Below are 26,639 nucleotides of genomic sequence, written 5' to 3'. Positions count from 1 at the left end.
ATCCTCTACTGCGTTTGGCGACATGGTCAGCAGCTGTTTTTGGACAATAAACACATACCAAAACCTAAATCCAGCGGTTAAAAAAGAAAGTCCGAAATGTTTTTCCGATTGCAACGAGACGTACCTCAAAGTTATTTCCGACGTGACGAAGACAATGCGTGTTAAACTATTGGTAAAAAAAAGAAAAAAAAAAAGACTCATGTTAACCTTAATGTTGATATTTTATTATTAAAAATAAATTTATTTGCAACACATACACATTTGGCCCTTTGATTACCACATATAATACACACAGACATATTTCTTGTGCAAATGTGAAAGTGCGTCTGGAAATTAGCAGCAATGAGACGCTGGTTAAATTTAGCTGTGATATATAACTCGAGTTGAATCAGTCTGTTGCGTAAAACGTTTCACAACATAAAAGATTTATTATAACATCATTTTTATATCGAGGCAACATCAGGAAGATAAAAGACTATTTTGCAGAGTAATTAGGATTTCTTTTTTTTTTTTTTAAACATTCCACTTTAAAGTTAGCATGGTGCAAAATTCATTCATTATTCCGACTATTGAATATACTATATAAATAATGCACATATATATATAAACACTCCCACACTTCTCTTATTAAATGTCGGGACGATGTGCTGCACAGTCATGGTTCACTTTGGAGAGGAGTTGAATGTCATCACGTGATGATTTTTCGGGTGAAGTCAGATTCACTCGACTAACGTAAGAATATTCAGCTGCGGGTATGAAACCTGGCAGCAACGTTTACTCCCCCTCCCCCCCCGAGGCTTCGGAAACGGCGACTACTCCCTCTTCGCAGTTTCCATTTCCCCTTCAAACCACTCCAGGATAACGTCTTTGTGCTCTCTGACCCACTGGATGTTGACCCGGGTCTGCTCTATGGCCTGGTTAAGCGCCCACTTGACAGAACTCTGTTCGTCGTCATTCGAAAAACGAATCAGCTGCACACACGCAAACAAGACGATACGGACACAAAGTTAGGGTGCTGGATGAGATCGGTGAGTGTTTTCATACACTGCAGATACGCAAGAGCAGCACATTAAAGCACATTTCTGACCGACTTCGACGTTGAGCTGCATGTGACTGTTCGAAATATGGTTGTAAACAGTTTTAAATATGGCTCGAAGTTATCCATAAATACTAAGAAATCTGAAAGTAATGGGTAAATGATTGGAAGAATCTAAAGGCGATGGAAATAACAGAAATATAGCAGAAAGTAAATAATAGATGTTGAAAAACTAAAAGCAGTGTACAACTAATTGACAGTGTCCTAAAATTAATAGTAACTGGTTGAAATACCTAAAAGTACTGATTATAACTGTCGAAATATACGTTAAAGACGACTTAATAAATATATATATACTTTTTTTTAAATATGCTTATGGTTGGAAAAATTATTGATATAGTTTGCTAAGAGTATTTAATAAATGTTGCAAAAGCCAACAGTATTGGATATAGCACTTAAAGTGCAGCTAAAAGTAAACAATGAATGTTGATGTATTGGATATAGCAGTTGAAATATAGCAAAAACTATGTAATTCATGTTGACAACACTTAAATATTTGGATAAATGATTGTAATATATCTAAAAGTAATGGATATAAAGCTATAAAGAAGTAAAAAGGTAAAAGTAGTGGAGAAATGGTGGACATAGTAGGAATAGGTTGGAATAACTAAAATACGATTTATATGTCCTACTATCTATATGAAATATATATATTAACTAATCAATATATGTTACGGGAAAAAAAAAGTTTCATGAAAGTATTTAATTAATGGCGATAAAGCTAAAAGTAGTGGATAAATGCTGAAAAAGCTGAAAATAATAGAGTTGACCTTTTAAATGTAGCTCAAAGTAATTAGTAAATGCAGCAAAAGCTCAAAGCTGAGCTAAAGATTGAAATAGTTTGCTAAACGTAATGGATTACAACAGTTGAAATGGAAGTAAATCATGTTGAAAAAGCACAAGGTCTCGTAGAAATGACTGAAATAATTATAAGAAAAAAAGACAATTGGTTTGAGAAGTACTGACTTAAACATTAAAAAAAAAGGTAATTTTGGGTTGTGACTCAAATGGAAATGGAAAAACAAATCACGAAACAGACGTCACGATGACACAGACCTCCGATAAGTTATCAGGGTGTTTCGTAGATACTCATTTGGAGTGAATTTGGTTCGTGACGGGAAACATAGCAGTTGCTCGCTGCGACTATCTGTTCAACAGAAGATCATACGACAATAAATTACCTCGTCCAGTTCGAACTGTGTGGAGAACCTGCTGGTCACTCCTTCGATCAGCAGCGCTCCATCCCTGGCGAAAATATCAGAAACGGATTTCAGTTTAACACAAATTACTGATTGACAAAAGTTTGGATTTTCTTGTGTTGTTTTTAGCACTTTACTGTATAAATATAATTATATTCGTAAAGAAGCTGGAGGCGGTGATTCATCCCGGACGGATCCTGAAATCTCCGCTGATGACTTGATTTAACGCAGATAAACCTGGTGTGTCACTGTGTGCTCATTAAATGAAACCTCGTCACCGCAGACTTTATGAAGGAGAGCTAATGATAAGCACTGATTAAACAGCAGGACCTTTGCACTCCTTGACACCGCGCAGGATTTTTATACAAGCCTCTGTTTTTATTGTCGTTTATTCAAGTGATTCGACCGCGGCTCACCTCGGTGTCAAGAGGCCTCTGGAAGAACACTTTTTTATAACCAGTCTTTGTGTTTTCCCTCATTCTCTATTCCCATTTCCACATTTTCTTTAAACGATATCGGGAATATAACTAAACACACAAAAAAAAACACGCCGCTCTCCTGGACGATACGACGAACGTGAAGGTTCGTCGTTTCAACTTCGTTTTTGGGGTTGATGATTGTTGAGTTAAACCAGGAAGCAGAGAAAACATGACGAGAACGACGACGCCTTGGCGACTCGTTTGAAAATCTTAAAAGTTTGGGCTCCGGTTCTTGCACAAAAAAATACATTTTAAAATACAGACAATACAGTTTAGGTCGCGATATAATGAATGTGTGATTTGTAGCTCGTCGACGAGTTCTGCCGCCCTGATGGAGCTCTTAAGAGCGTAATTTCTAAGTTCTCACTCATCTGAACCGCCGCGTTCAGAAAGGCTTCTCCGCCCCTCACGAGCACATGTTCTGGGGTAAACCACGAATATTTCAAAATCTTTGTGCGATTCTGTCGTAAATAGAAAAAAAAAAAATGCCTCAATTTAAAAACATTCAACACTGATGCGAATGCGGCTCATCGTCAACTTCAAAAGCCAAAAAACACCGGCGTCGTTTCTCCCTTTTCGAGTCTATATCGGTCGAAACCCAACAACCTGCGCAATCTTAAGCACTCGTGACTCGGATGTCATCTGTAAAAAAAATATATATATATATGTAGACACGGCACAAAACAGCAACCTACACCTGACCGACGTAGTCCCAGTGCGCTCTGATGAAGTTCCAGGCCAGCGCCTGGCCCGCCGAGTTCATGGCGATGTTGTTGATGGTGGGCACAACATCCATCAGACGTATCTTGTCAGAGTCCAAAGTGTACTCCAGGTATCTGCGAGATAAAAGAAGGCGCTGACTTCCTTATGGTGGTGTTCGCCTTATCACGTTTCCCATAATAAGGGGAGTTGTTACATGTGCACTTGATATTCTGCATGTGACGGGGTGACGCTTCACCTGTTGAGCAACCAGATCTTCTTGGTGCAGGACAGAGCGTATCGGAGCTGGTTTTTTTCCGAGATGTCTTTGGAGCTCAGGAACTTCTCCCAGGCGAACTCCCACTCTTTCTTCCCGCCAGCAGCCACAGCTTGGCAGTAGATGACAGACCGCAGGGTGGTGTCGATGCTGAATCACACACACACATGCACATTACTTTTTCCCTGCTTCAGAACCGTCTCATTTTCACATTTTCTTGGTCAAAGCTTGACTTGACTTTTATTCTCCCCCCCCCCCCATGCCTATCAGCGTTATTTACAGACAAACACATTTTCCCCATCTGGTCCTCTTTCATGTGTTTTTCCTCCCACCGCCATAAACATTTAAAGCGATTACACCTGCAAGATATTAAAGTATACTGCCCTGCAAAGACGAACCCAGAACTGTGTGTTTGGTCGTAACATCTGTCTGTGTTACTACCGGCCTACAGCTGAATGTCACACCCAACAACGGAGCTACAAAAGATAAAACGCAGTAATATGTGAACTGTCTGTTATTCCACATATATAAATAAGGTAGCAGCTAAAGTGAAGGAAGAAAAAAAAAAAAAAAAAAGAAGTTAAACTTCGGGTAAAGCTAGCCAGCTAGTGTAGCAGATCAAATTTGGTGGATAAGTTACATTTAAATGTATTTAAGTGTGAATAGATGTATTATATTATATCATAAATCCAAAATATGACTACCTCTATCCTAACACTTCAGCTAGCGGATTCCTCGACTCTGGTTCCCGTGCACACTTATAAAAAAAATCCACATACAAATGCAGACCAATGCAACGCACTTCCATGCATGTACAGTACCAAAAAGTACATGCATGTGTCTTGAACGTGCACATGCAGTGTTCACATTTAATGAAGAGTCAGTGTCTTTCTATTTCCAAAAAAATGCACCCGTGAAACTTTTCACATCACTGATTGAAAAAGGCTAACTGTGAATGCCACAGAGTTTAGTTTGGGCAAAATGCTTAATATAATATAATATAATATAACATAATATAATATAATATAATATAATATAATATAATATAATATAATTTGAACAGTGAGAGTGCATGAAAATCCTCCTGCCAAGTGCAGCTCTACAGACCACCACAATGCAGACATGGACACGACTAACGACACGCAAAAGGGATTAGATTACACCTACCGTCACTAAATCACTGCTGAGGAAAGCTACAGAATATAAGGAAAGCTATTACAGTGGGATAATTCTTTACGGTCATTTCAGAAAGTAGGGCACATAATACTTATCCGGTGGTGTCCATACTTGTTGGTGCTGTTGATCGCCATCCATTCGTCATACTTAGATTTGACCATCTCTATGCAATCTGGCAGTCCATTGGAACACGCCACGCTGATGGCTTTGATCTGGTTGTACCTTGGGATGAAGCACAATTAAGTTTATATGATAAAAGAAAGAAAGAAAAAAAAAGTGTACAGGTGTGAAATGGTGGTTGTGATGAATACTAAGCTACTAAATCGATTTAGAATTAAGGTTACTTGTGAAGTTGTGACTTAATGTAGAATAATTCAGGGAGGCGAGTTTTATTGTGGCTTTTTTTTTTTTTTTAACCCTAAATTACAGTACTGATAAAGTGTTAACAAGTAGTTTCCTATTTCCTTATAAATCTATTCGTGCAGCTTTAATCATTAACAGTCACATTGAATTAGCTTTATCTGGTTTATCTTGAGGGTTTGGTTGCTTGAGTGCATGTTTTGTTTTTTTCAGTCAAAAAAAAAAATATATGAGTTCACATATTTCGTATTTTTTCACCTGAAGCAACCCCTCTGACTTCATTAGTACTGGTTCCATATAAGCTGTAAGTACACAGAGTACTGGCAGTCCACACCACACATCTGTCCCCAGCAAACTCACTCATCTGCTCTGAATTGGCACTTTTAGACTCCAGCGTAAAAACTGTAAAACTTCTGTTGATGATTCACCGCCGGTGTCGAATTCTGTCTCGCAAACGTGATGATATTGCAGCCGCGGGATCAATTAAGTCCATTTCTCCTTACTTTGAAGAGTGGGAACTCGTGACTCCTGAATTTTCCGTCTCGTTGTGAAAGCTGCGATACAGCTCTGTGACCTGTTTCTGGAGGTACGCCTGCAGGAAGAGACAGCAGAGTTTCAGGAACACAACGCAGCAACGTAACATGTTCACTGCACATCTGTTTATGTTATAATGCTGGATGGACGTTAACACAAGCGGGAGATCGCATTTAATCCACATTCTCCACCCGCAACAGGTCAATTCAGTGAGTAATTTAATAAGCAAGGTCTTTTTTTTTTTTTTTTCCTATTTTAATAACATGTTCAAAAGGATGTTTTAAGGGCACATGCCTGCATGGGTCCGTAAACCTCTGAGCGGTCGAACATGTGGACGAAGTACTCCAGATTCCTGAACGCCGAGTCCCAGGGAATCAAAGCTGTCTCTTTACTCAGGAAGCGGGTTAAGTTCAGAGCCAGAGTCACGTTAACAAGTTTAGCCCTGAGGAAAACAGAGATTAGACTTTTAATTCAGCCATGTTTTTTGGGGGGGGGACACCGGTGAGGTAAGACCACCGTAGTGGAGATGAATGTCGGCCAATGCAAATACTTTCAAATACGGCAACGTTGGTCTGCGAGCCCATTTTCTCGAGTATAATCATAAATTATGAATGACTAAGGTGTGTCGGATATTCATTTATATAATCTGTGGATACTGATCATTGCCTGAAAACACTGCTGGCAAATATCTGGCGTCTATTTGTTTATGACCGACAGATGTGAGTTTTCACAGCACCAAGTGCACAAGCCTTTACGTTTAGCCCATGGGCTTCTGGGAAATTGTGTTTGTTAAAGGCCAATACACATTTTCTAGTTTTTAAATAAACACGTTAAGCGAACCACACTAAACCCACTCAATTGTTGCGCAACAGGAGCATTTTTCAAACTTTTGGTCGACCCTCGTAGCTGTAAACGTCAACAGGATTTTGAATGAGGTTTTTCTTACTTCTGTAACAGAACCCTATGTTTTTTTGGTTTGTTTTTTTACTTTGGCTCTCTACATCTGCCCTAGCATTCACGTGTTTTATTTTAAAGTGAGTACCTTGCCAAGTTAAAGGCGTCATCAATAAGCTGGCCTCGGTTGATCACGGGGATCCGCTAGAAGAAAAAAAAAGAGAGAAGAGCAAGATGATGAAACGTCCAGGTTCAGAAAGATCCCAACCATCAGCGATTGTACAAAAATGTCTTCATATTTTTTTTTTTTAAATCAGCATGAGTGCAGGCATTGATGACTTGTGGGTCAACTCTGCGGGGGCTACTTTAGGCGTTGTCTCTGTATTTCTGAGAGTTATGGGTTGCCATGTTAGATCCAACTTTGTACCAATATTCATGTTCCCCAGAAGATGTTTCATAAAGACGTCACTGGTTCTCTGACCTTTCTCCAGCAAATCACCAAATTTTATACAAATGTATAAAGTATATAGTAGAACCTATGACAATAATGACCGGCTGTTGCCGTCATTGGAAAGTCTAGGAGATCAACAGAGCCATTGGGATTCACCCTCTGGGGACCATGACTCATGAAAGGTTACACCAATCCATCCAACAGTTGTCAAGCCATTACAGTCTGGGCCAAAGCGGTGAAACCAACCAGCCAAAAAATACATTAAAAAAAAAATTTAAAATTTCTACAAATGCTAATGAGATGTTTAATAAAAGTGCCAGATTCAAGACATGGGGACAATAGCAGGTTTGTTGGGATAGCTATATTTGTGTATTGTCATACTGCAAGCCTCTAAGATTCTACTAATGGTTTCGGCTTGTAACGGGTGTCTACGACGGAAACCAAAAAGAAAAGAAAAAGGTTTTGGGGTTCAGTAAAACTCCAGGTCAAAATGAATTATCTTTGACTTTTCACCAGTCAAAACATCTCATATTTCCCCTCTGAGTTTCTTGGGTCCAGTCCAGTTCTGAGTGGTCTGGTCTCTTTCAGTCACGTCAGTCAAAACATTTTTTCCTTCCTCTCCTACAAACTTTTTTCTTCAACGTATGAGCATTTTTTTTTTTTTAAATCACATTTTAATTGTTGCTCATAACAGCCTTAAGTGAATTTTGACCATTAAACAATGCCAAATTTACAGAGTCTCTGGCACAAGTCATTTCTGTTTATTACAGTCTGGTCAATCTATATGAATTTAACTGCATACATTTGATATTCACCCACAGCTCCTGCATTTATAGCTCGATCTGAAGTATCAAACTTAAGCCTTCAGAGAGCAACCTGATGAAATGTTTCTAGTGAAAAGCAGCTTGTAAAACGACTTTCCTTTTTCACTCAAATTAACGGTATCTCAAGGGTGGTTGGTTTGTTTCGAGCTCTGCGATTTGCCGAGTCATTATTTGGCCCTGTACTCACATGTGGGTTTTCCTCCAGCTGAGTCAGGAGGCGTTTCCAGTTCTCTATGTTGTAATTGACTCTGAAGTATCCAGTGCAGTTGACGTTTGCCAAGATCCACTCTCCGTTCTTTGAAATGAATTCATCTTTTCTACCTGTTCCAGGGAGACAAATATTGGTCGACAGTAAGTAACTCGACAAACTAATGTCAAGTCAGTGGAAACATATGAAGGAAAATGGAAAGCTAATAGAGAATTAAAAGGGGATCTTGTGTATCCGTGGGAGGATTATGCGACTGTGGGCTGCTGGGCACAGGGATGTAAAAGGACCCCCCACCCAAACAATCCTTTGGTGTCTCTTAGTTGTTTTACATCTTTCGACTTTGTTTTGCCGGGCCTGTGCTCGGTGGACCCGTTCAGTAATGTGAGTAATGTTAGTCTCTCTCACCACCCTTCAAACTGACCCAATCAAAAACCATCCTATGACTGCCTTTGGATGTCCAAAAATCAACACTTTTCATTTGATCTTGATGAAAAAGAAGCTGACACTAAAAAAAAAAAAATTGGTTTTCTTCTTTGCAGAATAAGATAACAAAGCAGTTGAGTTTTTTGGAGAGACAGTGTTTCCATTTTAAGGCCCCGTGTTGTATATTTCTGTGTTTTTACCTGAATCGCCCGGCTTCAGCAGGTTATCAATAACACTGGACCTATTGGACATGGTTTTGATCGGGATGTACCACTGCTGACTAAACAGAAAAAGAAAAGGACATAATGAGAGCATTTAAATGAGCCAGGAAATGAAGTGAGCCACGAAGAGTTAACATTACAATCTGAATAGCATGCTGTTGTGGGCCTGGGATGGTCACAGTGGGTTAAATTATTGTGCAACTCACCAATGTCCTGGAGCAAGATGTTGTGTCAAAACCCTTTGCTGGGCCAAAGGTATAATCTACTATAATCAGCTGCAGTGATTTCATGCATCCCAGGCAGTAAAACACTTGGTGGCATGCATGGAGTAACTTAATTTGTTTTGACAACTCTTACAGACACATGAAATGGACTTTTTAATTATGTAGCTACAACTTTTCTTCGAGGGACTTTACTTTGACTGTTTAAGATAAATAAAGACACTGGCATGATTTTTCTCATCGGGAAAAAGTAAAGTTGAATGAACTCGTACATGATGTCACGTCCATTTTGCGGAATGAGAAGGAGATCGGTTTCGGTTTGGTTACGACTTACTTGGCGTCATTGATCGAATTGAACAGGAAATGCTTCTGAACGTAGCTCCCAGAGGTCGTGTTAATGGTGACGACAGGGTAGCCAGCTTGATCGGTCCAAGAGCGCATCACCTTGGTAACGTTGACATCACGCCTGCCATATACCTGCCGACATCACACAAGTCGTTTAATTATCCTCTACAGTTCAGGTAATAAGAATTTCAAAATATACCATATAATGATCGACACCGTTCTTTCTACGTTGATGTAAACTAGCTCAAATTAAAACTGCGACGTGGCCTTTTGGTGGAGTATCAATTATTTGATTTTGAACTGCGTGTGGTAATCACAGAAAAAAAAAAGTAACTGTCCAAATAATGACAATCTGCATTGCAAATACCCTACTGTGATGTAAAATATGATGTTTCAAACAATATCATTAGAATTATTGCAATAATTATTATAATAAGACAAGAATTTACCAATTGTAAATGGTGCCAGAGGTCGTCCTGGATCGTGTTTGCACATTTGTAGGTTTTCAGGTATGTCTAAAAGGAGAGCGAAGGGTTAACGAGAACACAGTTTCATGCCACGCTCAAAATTCATAATTTTCTGGAGGAACTTTTGCATTTCAAATCAACATTTAGAGCTGGACCTTGTCGGCTGGACGTGAACAGCGATGACGGGCCAGGTGTGGTAGATCTACGAGGGAGTGTTTTTCATGTCCTCCCCCTGACTGCTCCCTCAGAGAGTGCGTTCACTCTCGTCCAAAACCATATTTCCCATTAGTATTAAGTCTGCTCCATCCCACGGGGAAAATACTACACCCTTATTGATTTCTTTGCTCGAGGCAATGGGAACGACAAGCGGACAAAAAGTAGGCTGTCTTTTCCCATTTCATCAGACGTAAACCAGATGTTGGACTGTTTGACTTGCGAGCAACAGCGATGGAAGTTATTGTCAGCAGTACAGATTTGGAAAAAAATGATGGATAATTGTGTTCATTGATGTTCATATAAACGTACATAACTGACAACGTGACCACAACAAACTGAGAAAGGTTGGATTGCGCAAGATGGCCCCGCGCTAGCGGCAGCCTGTTGCAGCAGCTCCCCTCCCCTTGTTATTAGTATTATTAGTATTTTTTAAGCCTTTCTCCTCTCTTCGGAGTTGTTGTTTTTTTCTTTCTCTCGTGTTTAGTTAACGGTCCGACAATGGACCGTAATTTTTCCACGTTTCTGGTTGGGGGTACTGTTATTGTTTACTCTCGTGATCAGCTGATCGGGCTGAGTAGCCCTCGACTGCTGCTGCCCGGAGCGAGGCCTGAGATCCCCGTTGAACTTCGGAGAAGACGGCGGGGTTGCAGAGCTGGAGCTAAGCTGAAGGCGGAAAGGAGGAAATATAAACCAGCGGTACCGGAGATCTTAATGGGGAACGTGAGGTCGTTGGCCAACAAGACGGACGAGCTCGGCGCGCTGGTAAAGACCCAGAGGGAGTACCGGGAGTGCAGCATCATGTGTTTCACCGAGACATGGCTGCACTCACATTTCCCGGACCACAGCACGGCCGTACCCGGCTTCAGGACGGTTCGGGGGGACGGAGACGTTGTTCGGAGCGGCAAGAAGAAAGGTGGAGGGATTGCAGTCTATGTGAACGAGAGGTGGTGCAATCCCGACCACGTGTGTGTGAAGGAACGTTTCTGTAGCCCGGACATTGAACTTCTAGCCGTGGGGATGCGCCCTTATTATTTGCCGAGGGAGTTCACGTCCGCCATTGTTATCGCTGTGTACGTTCCTCCAGTGGACACCATCCACTCCACTGTGTCCAAACTGCAGACTCAGCATCCCGGTGCATTTTTGGCAGTTACTGGAGACTTTAACCAGTCTGGATAAAGTACTGCCAACTTTGCACCAGTATGTGAACTGCCCCACTCGGAACAATAAAACTCTGGACTTACTGTATGCTAATGCCATGGATGCATACAGTACTACTGCCCTTCCCCCCCCCCCCCATGGTAGATCAGACCACAACCTGGTCCTGCTGACTCCCAGGTATGTCCCCCTGGTGCAGAGGCAGCCTGTGACCACCAGGACTGTGAGGAGGTGGACACAGGAGGCTAAAGAAACCCTGCAGGACTGCTTTGAGTCCACGGACTGGGATGTGCTGTTTGGACCACATGGGGAGGACATCAACAGCAGGACGGACTGTATCACAGAATACATCAAATTCTGTGAACACACCACCGTACCATCCCGGACTGTAAAATGCTTCCCCAACAATAAGCCGTGGATCACCAGTGACCTGAAAGTTCTTCTTAATAAGAAGAAAGCAGCCTTCAGGTCTGGGGACAGGGACGAGCTCAGGAGAGTGCAGCGCCACCTGAAGGAGAAGCTCAGGGAGTGCAAGGACTCCTACAGGAGGAAGCTGGAGGCCAAACTCGGACCGGTATGAAGGAGATTACTGGGTTCAAGGGGAGAGAGAGACAACCAGGGGGAACCTGGAGAGGAACAACCAGGGGGCTCCCTGGAGAGGTCAAATGAACTAAACTGTTTCTTCAACAGGTTTAGTTCACCACCCTCATCTGTCTCCTCCACACCTCACACCTCCCAAACACCTCTGCTGCCTCCCCCCTTCTGCGCCCCCTGGTGAACTGCATAGAGCCCTCAATCTCAAAGGGCTCTTCCTCCCTCTCCACCACCTGCTGCAGGGACAGCGGAGCACTTTCTCTAAAAGATTCCTCCAGCTTCGCTGTCACAAGGACAGATACAGGAGATCATTCCTGATACAGGAGATCATTCCTGATACAGGAGATCATTCCTGCCCACTGCAATAAGACTGTACAATAACTCACCTCTGACAAAATCCATCACAGTACAATAACACTGTTGACTGTGTTTCTTGGTTTGTTTGTATATTATATATATATAGATATATACTGTACTGTATATATATATATATATATGTTGACTGTGTTTCTTGGTTTGTTGTATATAATATATATAGATATATAATGTACTGTATATACTGTGCATTTTATATTTTATATTTATATTTTTTACTGCTATTTACTGCTATTTTATTTTATTGCTTTTCTATTATTATATTATTCTATTCTATTATTTTATTCTATTGTTTCTATTATTGTCTTATTGCTTCTGTATGTATGCTGCTGTAGCGAAAAAAAATGTCCCCTCGGGGATTAATAAAGTAAATACCTACCTAACCTACCTACCTACCTACCTACCTTGTAAGGTTGGGATGTTTCTCACTCAACTTGGATGTTGAGGTTTGATATAATGGGATGGCAGCAGTGGAGTGAAGTATTCAGAGCCTTAAATACTCTGACATAACAACACTTTATTACATGTTAAAATTTCTGCACTCAATAAACGGCTTGTTCAAGGTCAACTAGGAAATATGGAAGTTCAACAAATCCACAGATCCCAGCATACGTATCGGTCTGACGGCGCGCGAAAGCAAGCCGTTACCCTCCACTCGCAATCAGATCAATCATCGAGTATTTCGAGGTTAAACACTGTGTCAGAGGTCAGCTTCGGTCTCTGGTCTCGGGCACCATCAGTAAGACTGGGACCGTCTAATTTCAGACACTCTGAACGGAGTTAAAAATGTTGCTTACTTTGATCCCGTTCATGAAAGTCTGTTCTCCCATATAGGTGGCCAACATCCTCAGCACCATTGCCCCCTGAGGAGTGAACGACATTTACATGTTAGTATTAACAGAGCAAATCAACACGCGAGGGAAATCTTTTTGCATTCAGCAAGTCTTTGGTTGCAAAAGCAAACCAAACATACAATATTAAAATGGGGTCTATTTTAAAGTTGTTGGTTTTTTGCTTCCCCCACTCAGGTGAAAAAATGCCACAAGCAGAAGAATTGACAGATCAGTCTTTAGGAACTTCGTGAGGAAGTGACAGGTGGAACTTGTCTTATTTAAACGTCGGATATCAATAATTTATTTCTGCTAACGGGGGGAAATAGGAGCTTATGATGCTTAAAGGTGTACAAACTTTTTTTGACAGAACAATATGACATCTATAAATTACTGAAAATGTTTATTTTTCTTGACGTGTTATTTAAATATGTCACCTTTACCTCTGTTTCAAAGAGGGTCAAATGTTTGTTGAGTAACAATAACAGAAACAAAATAGTGAATAGTGTATTCATCGCTTTGACTTCCTACCTTACTGTAGCTTATTTCGTCAAACATCCCGTTGATCTCGCCAGTCCCCTGGATGTCGTTCTCTGGAGGACTGAGAGGATGGGAAGAGGCCAGAGCATCTGCCTCAAACACTGCTTGGAGATCGGCCATAATGGACGCGTCTTTCTGCAGAGAGCAGATCGAGATTTCACCTTACATGACGCATGCTCCATTTTTGATTTAAGAGATCTTTAATGGTAATTAAGATATGCTTTCTCATAATTACCAGAAAAAATATCGCCATCACAAGATCTAGATCTACTAACTATGATTATACAGATTTTTTTTTTTTTTTTTTGAATTAGACTTGAACCATTTCTTCTTCCCCTCCAATTGTATTGTGCCTTCCAAAGTTCAGAATCCTTATTAGATTGAAGGAACCTGTAGCTGCTGCGAACATTGAGAACAAGTACAGGGTGAAGAGGTGTAAATATGAAACGTACCATTTGGAATGAAGGCTCAACTTCGTCCACTGCAGCGTATGACATGTAGGTGGCAAAGCCTTCATTCAGCCAAATTTCATTCCACCATTTCATCGTCACCAAGTTTCCAAACCACTGTCAACAAAACGAGAAGAGATTGGCGATACAGTGGCACTGTGAATGTATTATTCGTAAAATTGCCATTAAAGCCTTCTGTTATAGACCTTATTTTATCCACCGAGTCATCGTTCTTATCCAAAACTTTACTTCAAGTTCATTTCTGCTTTTTAAATTTAAAAAAAATATATATATAATCTAACCTGATGTGCAAGTTCATGGGCAATGAGAGAGGCGATCGTGTCCTTGTGCAACACCGAGGACACTCCTTCCTCGTAGAGCAGGCCTCCTTCCTGGTACGTGATCAGTCCCCAGTTCTCCATCGCTGCAGGACCTAAGTCCGGCAGAGCAACTTGGCCTGTGGGGAATCGAACAGATACGGACAAACGATTGAGTTACATGGATTTAAATTTGCTTGGTCAGTTGTATGTTATCGCGGTATTGCAACAAAAAAAGCCAACCCGCCGCCTTTTCCAAAATCATGAATGCAAACTATGAAATTCAAAGAATATAGCACCTTCTAGCACCAAATCCATCCAATTATAAATAGATAAAGCCTTACCTAGGTTATTGTGTGCGTAAGGCATGTCGAAATACAGCTCGTAGTGCCTCAAGATATCCAAGGTGACTTTGTTGGCATACTTAGTGTGTCCTGCTGCAATGGCTTCAGGACGAGCACACATCTGCATGAACAAAACACAGATGCTTACATTTGACATTTTTCTTAATGTTGGCTAACTTCAGTTGGAGCGACGTGGGCTTATTTCCTCCAAAAACAATCTTTCTAACAACGCATATAGTGTTGGTTCACGGTGCTGTCATATTGAGACGGAAGTCAAAACCCACTACAATCTAGGGAAATACACGTACTGATATTGTCACAGGTTTTTCATCGATTGAGATGTCGGTACACTCTAAGTCAGAAACCATGAAGGCCAACAAGTAGGTCGACATCACTGGCGTTCGAGAAAATTTAGTGCATGTCCATTCATCGTCGAGAACATCGGAGGCTGTGAGAGAGGACACAAGGCAGAACAAAATAAGTGAGAAAACCTTTTATTGTGTTAGTATACGTTACGCTAGCTTTTTGCTGTTATTGTTTGTTTTTTTTACTTTTGTGTGAATTTCCCAGAGCCGTCGTATGTCTCCTGTGGACGATGGTCACAACAAACTCGGCCTTCATATCCGGCTCATCGAAACATGGAAACAGTTTCCTGGCGTCCGTTGGCTGAAGATTGGTGGCGGCAAGGAATCTATGAACGCAGAGAGAGACGGAGAGCCGAACCTTTCGTTATCGGGGGTGTTGAAGGAAGACAGGTTCGAGGCAACGAGGAGGCGATTGGGATTTCGTAAAGAAGAACGATAACTGTTTAAAATCATTGACTTTGTCAGAGTTGGACGAGGTCTTTGGATTTGACCTCTGACGGATATTGTAAATAACATCATTAGATTATTATTACCGACGCGTCAGTGTGAAAGCAGCATGTTGCTGTTGGTGGAGCTAGTTCGTACGACTTTATTTATCCAGTTTTATACCCAGGGACAGCAGATAAGTTCGGATTCCTCAAATCTGTTGACAGGTTGTTGGACTTTTTTTCCTCCAATCGTTGATTTTTGGCGAAGTATCGTATTGTTTGAACATTTATTGAAATGAAAACCGATTTGGTGGAATTGTTAAACAACTCAGACTTCTGACATGTGACGCCGACTGCACACGGATTTTCAGGTTGGAAACCATTGACAAAATATTTTTGTATTTTAAAAGCCTGTTACATCATCCGTTGTGTCAAATCTTTACCTTAAAAGTAAATAAAGCTGTCCAATGCATATATCTAAGAAGAAAGGATTTCCCTCTAAAATTTTGTTGAGTGGAGGTATTAAGGAGCATCGAATGAGTCAAATGGATATCATCTTTTAAATTCATGATAGATTTTATTGTGTTCAATTATTTTGGTTTCTGTGAATTTGCATTCACTCTTATTTGCATCATTATTCCTTACACTGCTTTACTTTTCCAGCAACGGACCGAATTAATTGCAGGGGCTTCGTGCTGCAAGAAGAAGAGCTGCTTAGTTTATTGTGTTTGGCTGACAAATGTAAAAAAAAAAAAAAAAAGGGGGAAAACAGTTTTGTACAGCCGCTTAACAAGAACACAAACAGGGCCAAGCATGTGGTCGTCGTTTCATTTAAACAACTGTAATTATCCAAATACTCAATGACAATTAGAGGAATGTCCAAAAAAAATAAATTTGTAAGGCAGAACTTTGTTTTTCTTCTTCTTCTACTCCTTTAATCATCCCTCAGCCTCTCGGATTTATCTGGGAACCATTAGACTAAACCAGCGAACTGTAAATAATAATCATTATTAACAATCCATTCGTGTCATATATTATTAATCAGTCGTGGGGGATATTTTACTGCAGAACAAATACTTTTACTTTGATACTTTTTTTGGATTATGTACTTCTGTGCTTTTATTTGAGGTGAATTTTGAAAGCAGGACTTTTACTTTAATACAGTGTTTTCAGTTTTATTATTATAATTGAGGACAACAGCATTAACCAAGAAGCCACAGTTTGTTTTTGTGATACACAATTTCCGTCGTGTGAGTTACTTGAGCTGAGTTTATCTTCTTTGACGACAAAAACTATCCCGGCTGGATTCACTATCTCTCGATAACTTCCGTGTAAAGGATAAGACTTGATTGCGTTTTTTTTTTATTGTGCTATAAAATAACAAGGCAAAGGTTATGATCTAGGGTCAGCTTTGTTTTTTTATTTTATGAAACTGCTTCCATCATCATCATAACTTTTATTGTTGCAGAGAAATAATCAAATGGTTTTAAACAATAAATAAATACAAAAAAAGGGCTTATAACTCATAAAACTGTGAATTCAAGTTCTCTTAGTATTCAGCTGACTGAATATTTTTCATCCATGTGATTATAGGACTCAGTGTTAAGTGTTAATTTGTTTTTCGGGAAAGATTTATGTGACCAGTATGTTAAGTCACCAGTCACGAACTGGGTGGGTGGAGGAGTAATGCCAGTAATATTTCAAGTCATGGATTTAACTATTTTTGCTGTAGAGTACAAAAATACAATTTCCTTATCAATAATTTGTGGCTTTAGAGGTTTATACTTATTTTGAGGGTTAAGTGGTTATATTAAAAGTAAATTATATTTCAAGAAAAGTCATAAAAGTTTGACAATAACTTTGCAAGAACAGGAAGTAGATATTTTGAATTTTAAATACTCATGTTTTGACACATTTTCAAATTCCTACTTTTCTTGCATTGTATGGCAACTTTTGGGTTAAATGCTGGATTCCTTATCAACATTTTGAAAATATTTTATGATTTAATCTTGTAATAGCTTTTTTTTTTTGTTTATCTTTAAAGTTTTTTGTTAAAACATTTTTTTTTTTGGACTCAAATTCCTACAAAGAAAAATGCAGAATCAAATTTTTTTTAAGATACTATAATCACATTATTTCTATGTATAAACTTTTCTGTTTGAAACTTACCTTTTTGTACTTTCGTCATCTTCATATTCAGGTTCACCTTCATCATATGTGCTTACAAACAGCGCTTGTAGATTCTGTGATATTTCTCCCTCGAAGCTCAGAAACAAACTGTAGTTCCCTCCTTTCTTCAAATTATCATCCAACGGGATCTCCATGAAGTCGCTTCCATCTGTGTGGTGTATCGGTTTTAAACTAGGAATCTCCTTTTTCTTGACTTTGTCCATCACCTTGCTAGCCAAAATTTTCAGGTCCTTGCTGTGGAGGAAGATGCTCCTGGTCGCTTGGACGCATCGAAAGTCGACGGTTGAGTTTCCGGTGAGGAGCATCGTCTGGTTGGGACTGGTGACGTTCACCTTTTCTACTATTTTGGTGTAGAGGTGAGGCCACAGGTAGAGCTCGTAGAGCTCGGGCACCAGGCTCTCCGGCAGCCGCATGACCGGCGGCGGCGCCAAGGTGGTGGTCGGCTCGGTCGGCACGGCCGTCATATTTATGCCGCTGCTCTGAATCTCGAACAGGGTGATCATGGCGATGGTGCCGGCGATGGCAGAGACGGTCATGACAGCAAAGGCGCCGGCGATGGCCTTGGATGTTGCGAACTTGTCCACCATGGTGTCCCGCTTTCCCTTCGGTTACTCGTCAAGGACTGGTAGAGATGAGTCCCCAAGCGCGTGTCTGCCTCTGGTCTGCTGCGACTGATCTGCTCGCATCCACCTAACCTCACTCCCATAAACAGGGCTCGGCCTCAGCAATATACGGGTCCGTACTTGGATTACGCATTAACTCGGGCACGGCCGAAGGAGCAAAGAGTAAGTGTCGTAGTGCGAACAGGGCGACGCTCTTGTAAAATAATCAGGTAGATTGTGCTCTGGAACATCTGGAGGCGGTTACTAAGGTCTCGCCACTAATGCCGGGTTTCGGTAAACCTCGGGGAACACTAAATCCTCACACCGCGCTCTCCAAACCCACCACACACACTTCCTCGCATTCCCTCTCGATGAACACGACACACACACACACACACACACACACACACACACACACACACACACACACACACACACACACACACACACACACACACACACACACACACACACACACACACACAGCTCAAACCATCATAATCACATGCCTCGCTTTGGACAAGAGGAAATCCTTCAGGAGCAGGAGAACACACCGTGTCATCACTTCTGATTGCAGCCGAAGGTGTTGCCTCTTTCCTTCCTTCCTTCCTTCCTTCCTAGGAACTGTTGGCCTCCACAGGTAGGTAAAGTCCTGGCGTCTACGGCACAGATCCCTGCGAGATTGACAAACTCCCAACAAACGAGAATCATATGAAGGGAGGACTGCTGAGTGAGCTGGATAAAAGAGAAGGGGAGAAGGGAGAAGAAAACAAAAGAAAAAAGAAAAGAGGAGGAGAATAGAGAACACAGTGATTTTGCGAAATCACAGCGTTGCCCGGAAAGCCCCGACCTCGGGGAACCACGACCCCCACGACCGCCGCACACTCATTCCCCACCTCAGGAGGGGAAACAGGGGAGCGGCGTTGGGAAGGAGGCCTGGATCTGAAGCTGGGAGCGGTGGTTGGTTGTTTGTGCCGAGAACAGATGTTCCTGTTGGCGAGGTTCGAGGAGATCAAACCGACCTGAGAGCACTGACGACACCGGGAGGCGAAACGCCGGCGAGGTCGCGGGTCAGGAACACACCCCTCTCTGGCATCGTACTTCGTATCGCATCTGATTAACGGGGGCCGTTGGAGACCCGACGGATGCTTTCTGGGTTTCACACGTCCAGGAATCGAGTTAACGGGAAGAACCAAATGAAACAGAAACAATTCTCTGGTGCTTATTTAGATGACGAAACCCCCAAAAGGCTCAATCCTTTTTATTGTGAAAAAAAAAGAAAAATGGACCAGATGTTACAACATCTGTCTGAATGTTAAGGCCCTCTGCTCGTGTGTGGAAGGATTTATTTTCCTTAGAAAGCAGGCGGTAGGTCATCAGTCAAAGTTCGCCATTTACTTTAAACTGACGCACAGCCAGGACACGGGAAGGACAATAAAAAAAAAAGAAAATAGAGGACAATTCTTTATCCTGTGAAATGTCGACTGAAATCTCACGCACATGTTATCAAGAGGATAAATACCCCTCAGAGGGCACATCAGCTTGTGCAGCTGTAAACACGACCATGCTTACTGTTCGGGAGAGACGTCCTCACGGCCAAATCTTTGAGAACGAGGACCTCTGCTGATCGAGAGGATAATTGCAAACGCCCCGATTCCAACTCGGCCGACAGCTTGAGGCTCGACGTAAAGAGGGACGAACATACAACTTAAAAATAAGTAAAACAGTAAAAAAATATATATTTTTAAAACAGCTGGAATTTTAAACGATCGCTCGCTGCAGTGATTCCAGCGACAAACAAAACTTCCGTGACAGCGATGGGGGGGGGAAAACAAAAACAAAAAAACTTTCAACATGTCAACAGCTGACGAATTCCTTCACTTTAAGGCGAGGCGGGTTCAGATGTTGTGAAATCTCATTAGCTCTCTCTGCTTCAGGAGAAAAACACCAAACGTCATACACACATCATCAATAAAACAAATCCCACTGGGAAATTAAAAAAAGAAAAAAAAGAAAGAGATCCAGCACTGGAATTAAGTCTCGTTTTGCATTCCTGGCTTCCTGTGATTGGAATTAAAGCGGCTTAATACCGGACGCCTGAATGTGCGAAGTGTTCAGCAGCCGAGTCGGCGATACAAAACCAGCCGAAGTTTTCAGCTCGTTTTAAAAGATAGAAGAGCTGACATTTTTTTCTGTTTTCTACAGATTGATTTTTTAGTTTTTTATACGTTTCTAAAATTGAGATCGTTAAAACGCGTTTATCACAATGACCGAATGTTTCCGATCCCCACGCGATCAGTTCAATTTGAAATATTTACTGCGTGTTTTGTGCAAATCTTTCGTAGAAGGGCTCAATCTCTCCGCGGCTTCGTACGTCGATTAGAAAACGGCATCCGGCGGCATAAATACGGCCGGATTCAGTCAACAACCAACAACAACGGTTCAATTTACAGCACTACGCGTCAGTTTTATCTTGGTAATCTGACAGCGGGAATAAAGGCAAAACATTTTAGAGAATCAAGTGAAATATTCTCAGAAGAGCATCACAATATATTAAGAATTAAAAAACGATGATGTTCGGATGAAATAAGATGTAATATTTAGATAAAACATCGGCAATACTTGAGGAAGAAAAAAGCCATCGTCTTGGAAAAATGAATTTTTTTTTTTTTGCAATTCAAGCAAGTAAATTATTATACTTCAGACCGAAGGCAATAACTTTTAAAAGATAATGCTGTAATATTGTAAGACCGTAACGCTCTGAGCGACTCGACGTTATATTGAAATGAGCCTTTTTCGTCGAGTTACACAGAAAATAGTTTCTGAAAATGAATCAGGACTTTGAACTTATTTGGACAAAATTAAATTACAACTTCTTTTTTTTTTTAATTATTTTTTTTGTCTTTCTTTTCAAACTGTTTTCGTCAGTTCTGACCATATTATGAAAATACTTTTAATCTTGTAACTTTTTTATCTATCGAGAACAGCAGTTTGAGAATTTTGAAACGACTTGAAGTTTCCGTTACAATCCGTCGTTTAGTCTCGCGTCACGCACGGTGAGCTCGGGTTGTAGTCGTCAGCGAATGCCAATATATTGACATGTTATTGAATATTTCCAGCGCAGAGCTCCAGTGAACGAATCCAGGTCAGCGCAGCGCAGCGCAATCGGCACTTTTTGCTTTTTGGAGATAATGATCCAAAACAAAATATTTGAAAAAAAAAATGTGAAAACAAAAAAACAAAGAGCGAGCTGTGAATCGTTGTCTCGTCAACGCGTGGGAAAGTGTTTCCAACCGTAACGGCGACTTTCTCTTAAAGGATTGGAAACGACTCGCAGTCAAGTCTCCGTTTTTTGTGTGTTTTTTTTTATCTGAAACTAAGAGCAGCTAGTTCGCGTCCGACTGAGACTTAAATCAGAAGTACGTGGAGCGTAAAAATGCGATATTTTGTCCCCTCCGTGATGTCATCGACCGTCGATCGGTCGGCTACCAAAGCCAGCTGTCCAGATGCTGAACGCAGTAGCAGGACTGTTCCAGGATGGCCGACATCTCCCCGTAGCTCTCGTCTCTCCACGTCGGGAGGAGCCTCTCGTTGTTGAGGGCCTGGAGCCTCGGCGTCCCCTCCCGGAGGACGTGGTACAGGCAGGGCCACCGGCTCTGGATGCGCAGCCGGGTCCGCCGGTCCAGCGTGATCCCGCGGACGATCTTCTTGGCCCGGAGCTCCCGCAGCGCCGGCAGCTTCAGGCAGGAGAAGACGAGGCCCCGGCTGGGCGACACGTCCAGGAACTCCAGCGACGGGGACTCCAGGGTGTACGAGATGCCGAGGTTCCTCAGCGGCACCAGGATGTGCAAAGTCAGCGATTTCAGGTTGGGCAGGGATTTGGTCAGCGTCTGCAGCGTCGACGGCGTCACGCCTTTGAAGACCCAGAAGTACTTGAGCTCGAGGACTCGGAGCTGCTGGAACCGGACGAGCAGCGACACGGACAAGTCCGACCAGTCGAAGTGCAGCCGCATCTTGGCGACGCGCGGGCAGCTGCGGGTGAGTTTGCTCAGGAGCTCCTGAAAACTGTTCACCTGGTCGGATCAAGAAAAAAAGGAAAAAAAAAAAAAAAAAAGACCACGCGACACGTTAGCGCGGCGCCCCGGTGACGCAACCTGGTATTAACCTGGATACCGGCGCCCTGGCAACGGGCGATTACGTTTATATCTGCGATTCAAAAATCTCAATTTCAACCTCAGACTGATCCGAGCAAATCAGTTATCCGGGTTTTTGGCTGATTTTCACAACAAATCAGCCAAAACAAAAACATATTTTTCATTGCTACTGCTGCTACCGGTAGCTTTTGTCAAGAGTTTGAACCAATTACCGTTTTGTGTGTCCACGGTTGTGAACTCAAACTCAAAACGGGAAGAATTACCGGCTTCTCTGTGCAAATTAGTTGCAACTGCTTTGCTAACAATGATATTGCCGACTGAAAAGTCCCCTTCTTTTGTGCGTTATATTTCGTCATCTGGATGTCGACTCTCGTGTTCTGCAATGTAGAAAATAGTAAACATGAACCAAAACCCTTCGAATGAGTTGGTGCGTTCAAACTTTTGCAGATTTGTCTTCCTACAGACGAAGCAGGGTGTGAATTGGAATTGAGGTCGACTTATTTATTGGTGTCTACAGTTTCCTCTTTCTGCAGCAGCAGCTCTACGAAGCATAAATACAGTAAAAAAAACAACAACAACAACAACAAAACAAAGACGTTACCTGGTCCATTTTGGTAATGCTGTCCTGGTGTGAACTGGACCCGGAGTGGACCCGGAGGTCCAGCGGCTCCAGGAGAGTGAAGGTCCAGTTGAGGTCGAGGTGGCTGAGGTCTCTGCAGTGGACGTTGTCCAGCAGGCGGCTCAGCAGCTCGCTCCACTTGTTGCAGCGGTCGCCGAGGTCGAAGCTGGCCTTCAGCGTGAGCAGGCTGGCCCGGCGGGAGATGAGGTGGTGGGTGTAGTGGTGCACCCACGACTTCCACCTCTCGAACTCGCGGTTGGACACCAGCAGCCCCTCCTGGCCGAGGTGGAAGACGCCGCGGCGGGAAAAGTCCGCCACCCGCCACAGCTTCCACGAGCGCACCAGGCGGCTCCAGCTCAGGCACACCAGGGCGCAGCTGCACTTGTCCACCTCGTTCAGGAAGGACAGGACGTGCAGCTGGCACTCCACCGGCAGGAAGTTGAAGGGGAAGTGGTCGTCGGCCGCTTTCCGCCGGCTGCTCACCGGGACCAGGGTTCTCTTTCGTGGCGACATGACGACGGCTGAGGACACGATGCTGGCGGTCATTGGTGGAGCTTCAGTATCTCCACCGGCTGGTCTTGTGGTCCGGCTTTGCCATGAATATTCCCGTCCCCGTGAAGCTTCAAGGACAAGACACACGAATCGTAAAGGAAATATTCGATGATTCAGCAAAGACAAAAATGATACAACAGGCGATGCGACTTCACGTAACTCCTCAACAGACATCCTGACACTACAAACGGGAAGAAGATCCCATCGCCCTCCGGGTTGCCTGGAAATTACAATTGTTTTCTCAATCTTTGGGACATTTATTTCTCCTCGATCTGAGTTTTTAAGGAGATTGAGATTATTATTATTATTTTTTTACTTTCCCCCTCCTTAATCTCACTATATGGGACTTTATACGTGTCACGTATATTAAATTGCATTTAAACCCTGTGTGAAAACGTGCTGAAGTGATTTTCTAATTTAATTTAAAAGTGAAACACCAGACAATTTCCACAAAGGTTTTTTTTTTTTTTTTTTTTTTAAATCTGACAGTTTGGCAGCTTCTTCACTAAACAGCTTCTGTCACTAACAACAGCTGAAACTTTAAAACTTTCTGCGCTTTTCTGGAGAAACAGAAGTCAAATCTTTTATTAATAAAGTATATACCGGGGATTAATAAAGTATATACCTACCTACCTTCAGATCGAGCAGATGACTCCTCGGTTCGAGAGCTCAGCCCTGCTAGCAGCTAGCCGAGAGCAGACAAAAGGAGTTTAAAATAAAAACCAATTGCAGCGCATAGTTGATCGTTTTATAGACTCGGCGTGATATCAGCAACTGTACAAAAAACAACAACAACAACACTGCTAGACATTTAAAAGCAAAAGAAACTGCACGAAACAGCGTTTTGAGTACGAAGGCCGGGAGCTCATCAGCTGCCGAACAGCTGAGGTCTGTTGTTGTTTTGGTTGATGGGCCCGTAGGCGATGACGTCATCGACATGCGCTCGCTTGGCAACGATTTATTTTTCACCCCGGCGTTGCACCGCCGGGCGGAGCTTATCGAAACGTTTGGAAACGTCGTTGTTTTTTTTTGTTTTTTTTACCTCAATTAGGAACAAACGGGCTTCTTGTGAATTAATAAACAAATAAACAAAGAAGAAACGAAGCTTAGTTGATGGTAGTTTTTTTTTTTTTTATGACGTATTTGAAGCGCGTTTAGTGAAAAGAACGCCCCCTGGTGGATGAAAGTACAACTACCGCAGAGTTCAGGCATAGATTCAGCAGCGTCATTTAAGTCTTTCTCTATTTTAATCTTCATATCGTATCTTAACAGTGACTTTTTCTTCATCGTAAACACTTCGATATTCCCATATTTTAAAGTTTTTGTTTCTGATATTCAGCTGCAATAGAAATATGAGATTACACACTTTATTTAATGTTAAATCATTCATAACCTGTTTGTTTTTTTGTTTTGTTTGATTGGCTGGATCCTGCATCCTGCAGGAGTTTTGACATTTGTGGTGATTTAAATACGATCGTGCTCGTTAAACGTTGACCTGCTGAGTTTCCTTCACATCACGTGAGCTCCAACAAGGAAACGGAAGAATTTGAAGCTGTTAATCTCCTTTTATCACGTGATTAAATGCCCTGTTGAAGGTATATGATCTTATCTGGGCCGATAATTGACTTGAACCTTCCTGCAGTGAAATTCAATTTCATTTTTAATTCCTTATAATAAAAAAAAAAAAAACATGTTTTTTTTTTTAATGTTATATTAAACCGCACAGGCAAGATTATAAACATGTATAATGTGTAAAAACAACAACCGAGTAAAGTCCTAAATTCATATAGTTGCTGTGATGAAGGCAGATTTTCTGGTTACGTGACAAACTGCGAAACAGAAATGTGACATATGTTTATGTTGCGTTCGCGGACTCCGCAGACAGTCGGAAAATCGTGTGATCTGTGCAGGATATTTTTATTTTTTTATTATTTTTTTTAATTAAATGTTGAAAAGTATTCACTGTGTACCTCGCACGTGATACGTGAAGCATGTTGATTGCACGTGTAAGAGCATACTCACAATGCGTATTACACATTTATTGCGCAATACAATGCAATGTTATTATTTCTTTTAGCGATGGGAGAAAACATATAAATACAAGTGGTTGTTTTTAAGTCCTATTGTGTTCATTCCTTGTCTTTATGAGATAGTTTCCTGTTGCATCTCCTTGTGATCATTGTGAGTCTTTTTTGTGTCACTTTGTGTGTGATTTTTTTTTTAAATGTAATTACTGTTGTTTTTTGTGTGTTTTCATGGTTATTTTTGAGTCTCTTTTAAATAAATCTGACTCTCGGTAGATCTTGCATTTCTTTGTGACCCTTTTTTTTGTGGTGGTACTGAATAATTGTCTTGCTCATTGCGTGTTTTCTTGTTAGTTTTGGATTTCTGTGGCCATTTTGAGTTTCTTTATGGTTTCATTTTGATTGTTTTCAGTCTCACTGCGGCCATTTTGCATCTATTTGTCGCCCTGTTAACGTAAACTCAAAGGAGGCCCGGTACCCGGTACCCGGTAGACTCATTTACTTTTATTCCAATATCTACAACAGAGGGGAAAAAAAAAAAAAAACCCACAAGGAATAGCGTTTTCTACGGATTGCATCGTGACGTTACTGTTTATTTTCCTACGGTCCGTGAAGGCACCGGGCCGTTTGTTGTGGTCCTTGCGCGGCCGTGTGCGGGCCAACCAATCAGAGCAGAGGAGGGGCGCGGACACGGTCATGTGACTCCTCCCACCTCGCTGTAACTCGGCGCGGATCTCCTTCTTATTCATTCCCTGCCACTGAACGGTCCCCGCCGCCGCCTGTCTCCGCCTGTCTCCGCCTGTCTCCGCGTCCGTTACCAAGCTACCGCGAGCCTTACCAACGAGTAATAAAGAAAAAGAAATAAACTCCACTAGTTTTTTTTTTTTATTTTTTTTAAATCACATTTCCTGAGAGGAAATAGCGAAATAAATCCTCGTGCGGCAAAAAAAAAAAAAAAACCCAGAGAAGGGGAGGGGGGCTGCGCGTTTTCTTTCTTCTTTCCTTTTATTT

At 41.8% G+C, this 26,639-nt stretch overlaps 2 protein-coding genes across 6 annotated transcripts; both read right to left on the bottom strand.

The window, feature by feature from the left end:
• Positions 1-212: 212 nt before the first annotated feature.
• Positions 213-18,836, bottom strand: LOC138630118 (aminopeptidase N-like). 3 transcript variants are annotated; one of them, XM_069714250.1, is made up of 20 exons: positions 17,657-18,836; positions 15,246-15,385; positions 15,003-15,142; positions 14,695-14,815; positions 14,336-14,490; positions 14,037-14,150; positions 13,576-13,719; positions 13,012-13,077; positions 9,857-9,922; positions 9,397-9,539; positions 8,821-8,900; positions 8,177-8,310; positions 6,863-6,918; positions 6,115-6,262; positions 5,790-5,878; positions 5,038-5,148; positions 3,733-3,900; positions 3,470-3,610; positions 2,278-2,341; positions 213-971 (listed from the first exon to the last, which is right to left on the bottom strand). In XM_069714250.1, exons 1-20 carry the CDS (start codon positions 18,262-18,264, stop codon positions 813-815), a joined length of 2,847 nt encoding a protein of 948 aa, XP_069570351.1. In that variant the 5' UTR covers positions 18,265-18,836; the 3' UTR covers positions 213-812. The 3 variants fall into 3 exon arrangements, 2 of the variants coding, with proteins under 2 accessions (XP_069570351.1, XP_069570353.1); XM_069714252.1 differs by lacking the exons at positions 213-971; positions 2,278-2,341; positions 3,470-3,610 and adding an exon at positions 4,918-4,943 and having other exon boundaries at positions 3,810-3,900; XR_011311616.1 differs by lacking the exons at positions 213-971; positions 2,278-2,341; positions 3,470-3,610 and having other exon boundaries at positions 3,833-3,900; positions 4,918-5,148.
• A 93-nt stretch (positions 18,837-18,929) lies between these two features.
• On the bottom strand, positions 18,930-26,373 carry LOC138630126 (uncharacterized). 3 transcript variants are annotated; one of them, XM_069714268.1, is made up of 3 exons: positions 26,292-26,373; positions 23,035-23,672; positions 18,930-22,344 (listed from the first exon to the last, which is right to left on the bottom strand). In XM_069714268.1, the coding sequence occupies exons 2-3, from the start codon at positions 23,596-23,598 to the stop codon at positions 21,688-21,690; spliced, it is 1,221 nt and encodes a 406-aa protein (XP_069570369.1). In that variant the 5' UTR covers positions 23,599-23,672; positions 26,292-26,373; the 3' UTR covers positions 18,930-21,687. The 3 variants fall into 3 exon arrangements, with proteins under 3 accessions (XP_069570369.1, XP_069570368.1, XP_069570367.1); XM_069714267.1 differs by lacking the exon at positions 26,292-26,373 and having other exon boundaries at positions 18,930-22,352; positions 23,035-24,069; XM_069714266.1 differs by lacking the exon at positions 26,292-26,373 and having other exon boundaries at positions 23,035-24,069.
• Between the last annotated feature and the right edge of the window lie 266 nt (positions 26,374-26,639).

This window comes from Brachyistius frenatus, unplaced genomic scaffold, assembly GCF_029030835.1.
Source record: "Brachyistius frenatus isolate BFR_SWC_R1_liver_20210118 unplaced genomic scaffold, ASM2903083v1 Contig_129, whole genome shotgun sequence".
NCBI classification, from domain to species: Eukaryota; Metazoa; Chordata; class Actinopteri; family Embiotocidae; genus Brachyistius; species Brachyistius frenatus.
The sequence above is the reverse complement of the archived record's forward strand: the minus strand, read 5'-3'. Positions and strand labels throughout refer to the sequence as shown.

What these genes read in the sequence shown, in the direction of transcription:
- LOC138630118 (XM_069714250.1), bottom strand. Translation starts at nt 18,264, where the DNA reads ATGGTGGACAAGTTCGCAACATCCAAGGCCATCGCCGGCGCCTTTGCT. An exon ending in GACGCCTTTAACTTGGCAAG is followed by an intron (nt 6,263 to 6,862) that starts GTACTCACTTTA and finishes TGTTTTCCTCAG; the next exon opens with GGCTAAACTTGTTAACGTGA. An exon ending in ACGAGTTCCCACTCTTCAAA is followed by an intron (nt 5,149 to 5,789) that starts GTAAGGAGAAAT and finishes CTTCATCCCAAG; the next exon opens with GTACAACCAGATCAAAGCCA.
- LOC138630126 (XM_069714266.1), bottom strand. Translation starts at nt 23,778, where the DNA reads ATGTCTGTTGAGGAGTTACGTGAAGTCGCATCGCCTGTTGTATCATTT. An exon ending in GCATTACCAAAATGGACCAG is followed by an intron (nt 22,345 to 23,034) that starts GTAACGTCTTTG and finishes CCAGGTGAACAG; the next exon opens with TTTTCAGGAGCTCCTGAGCA.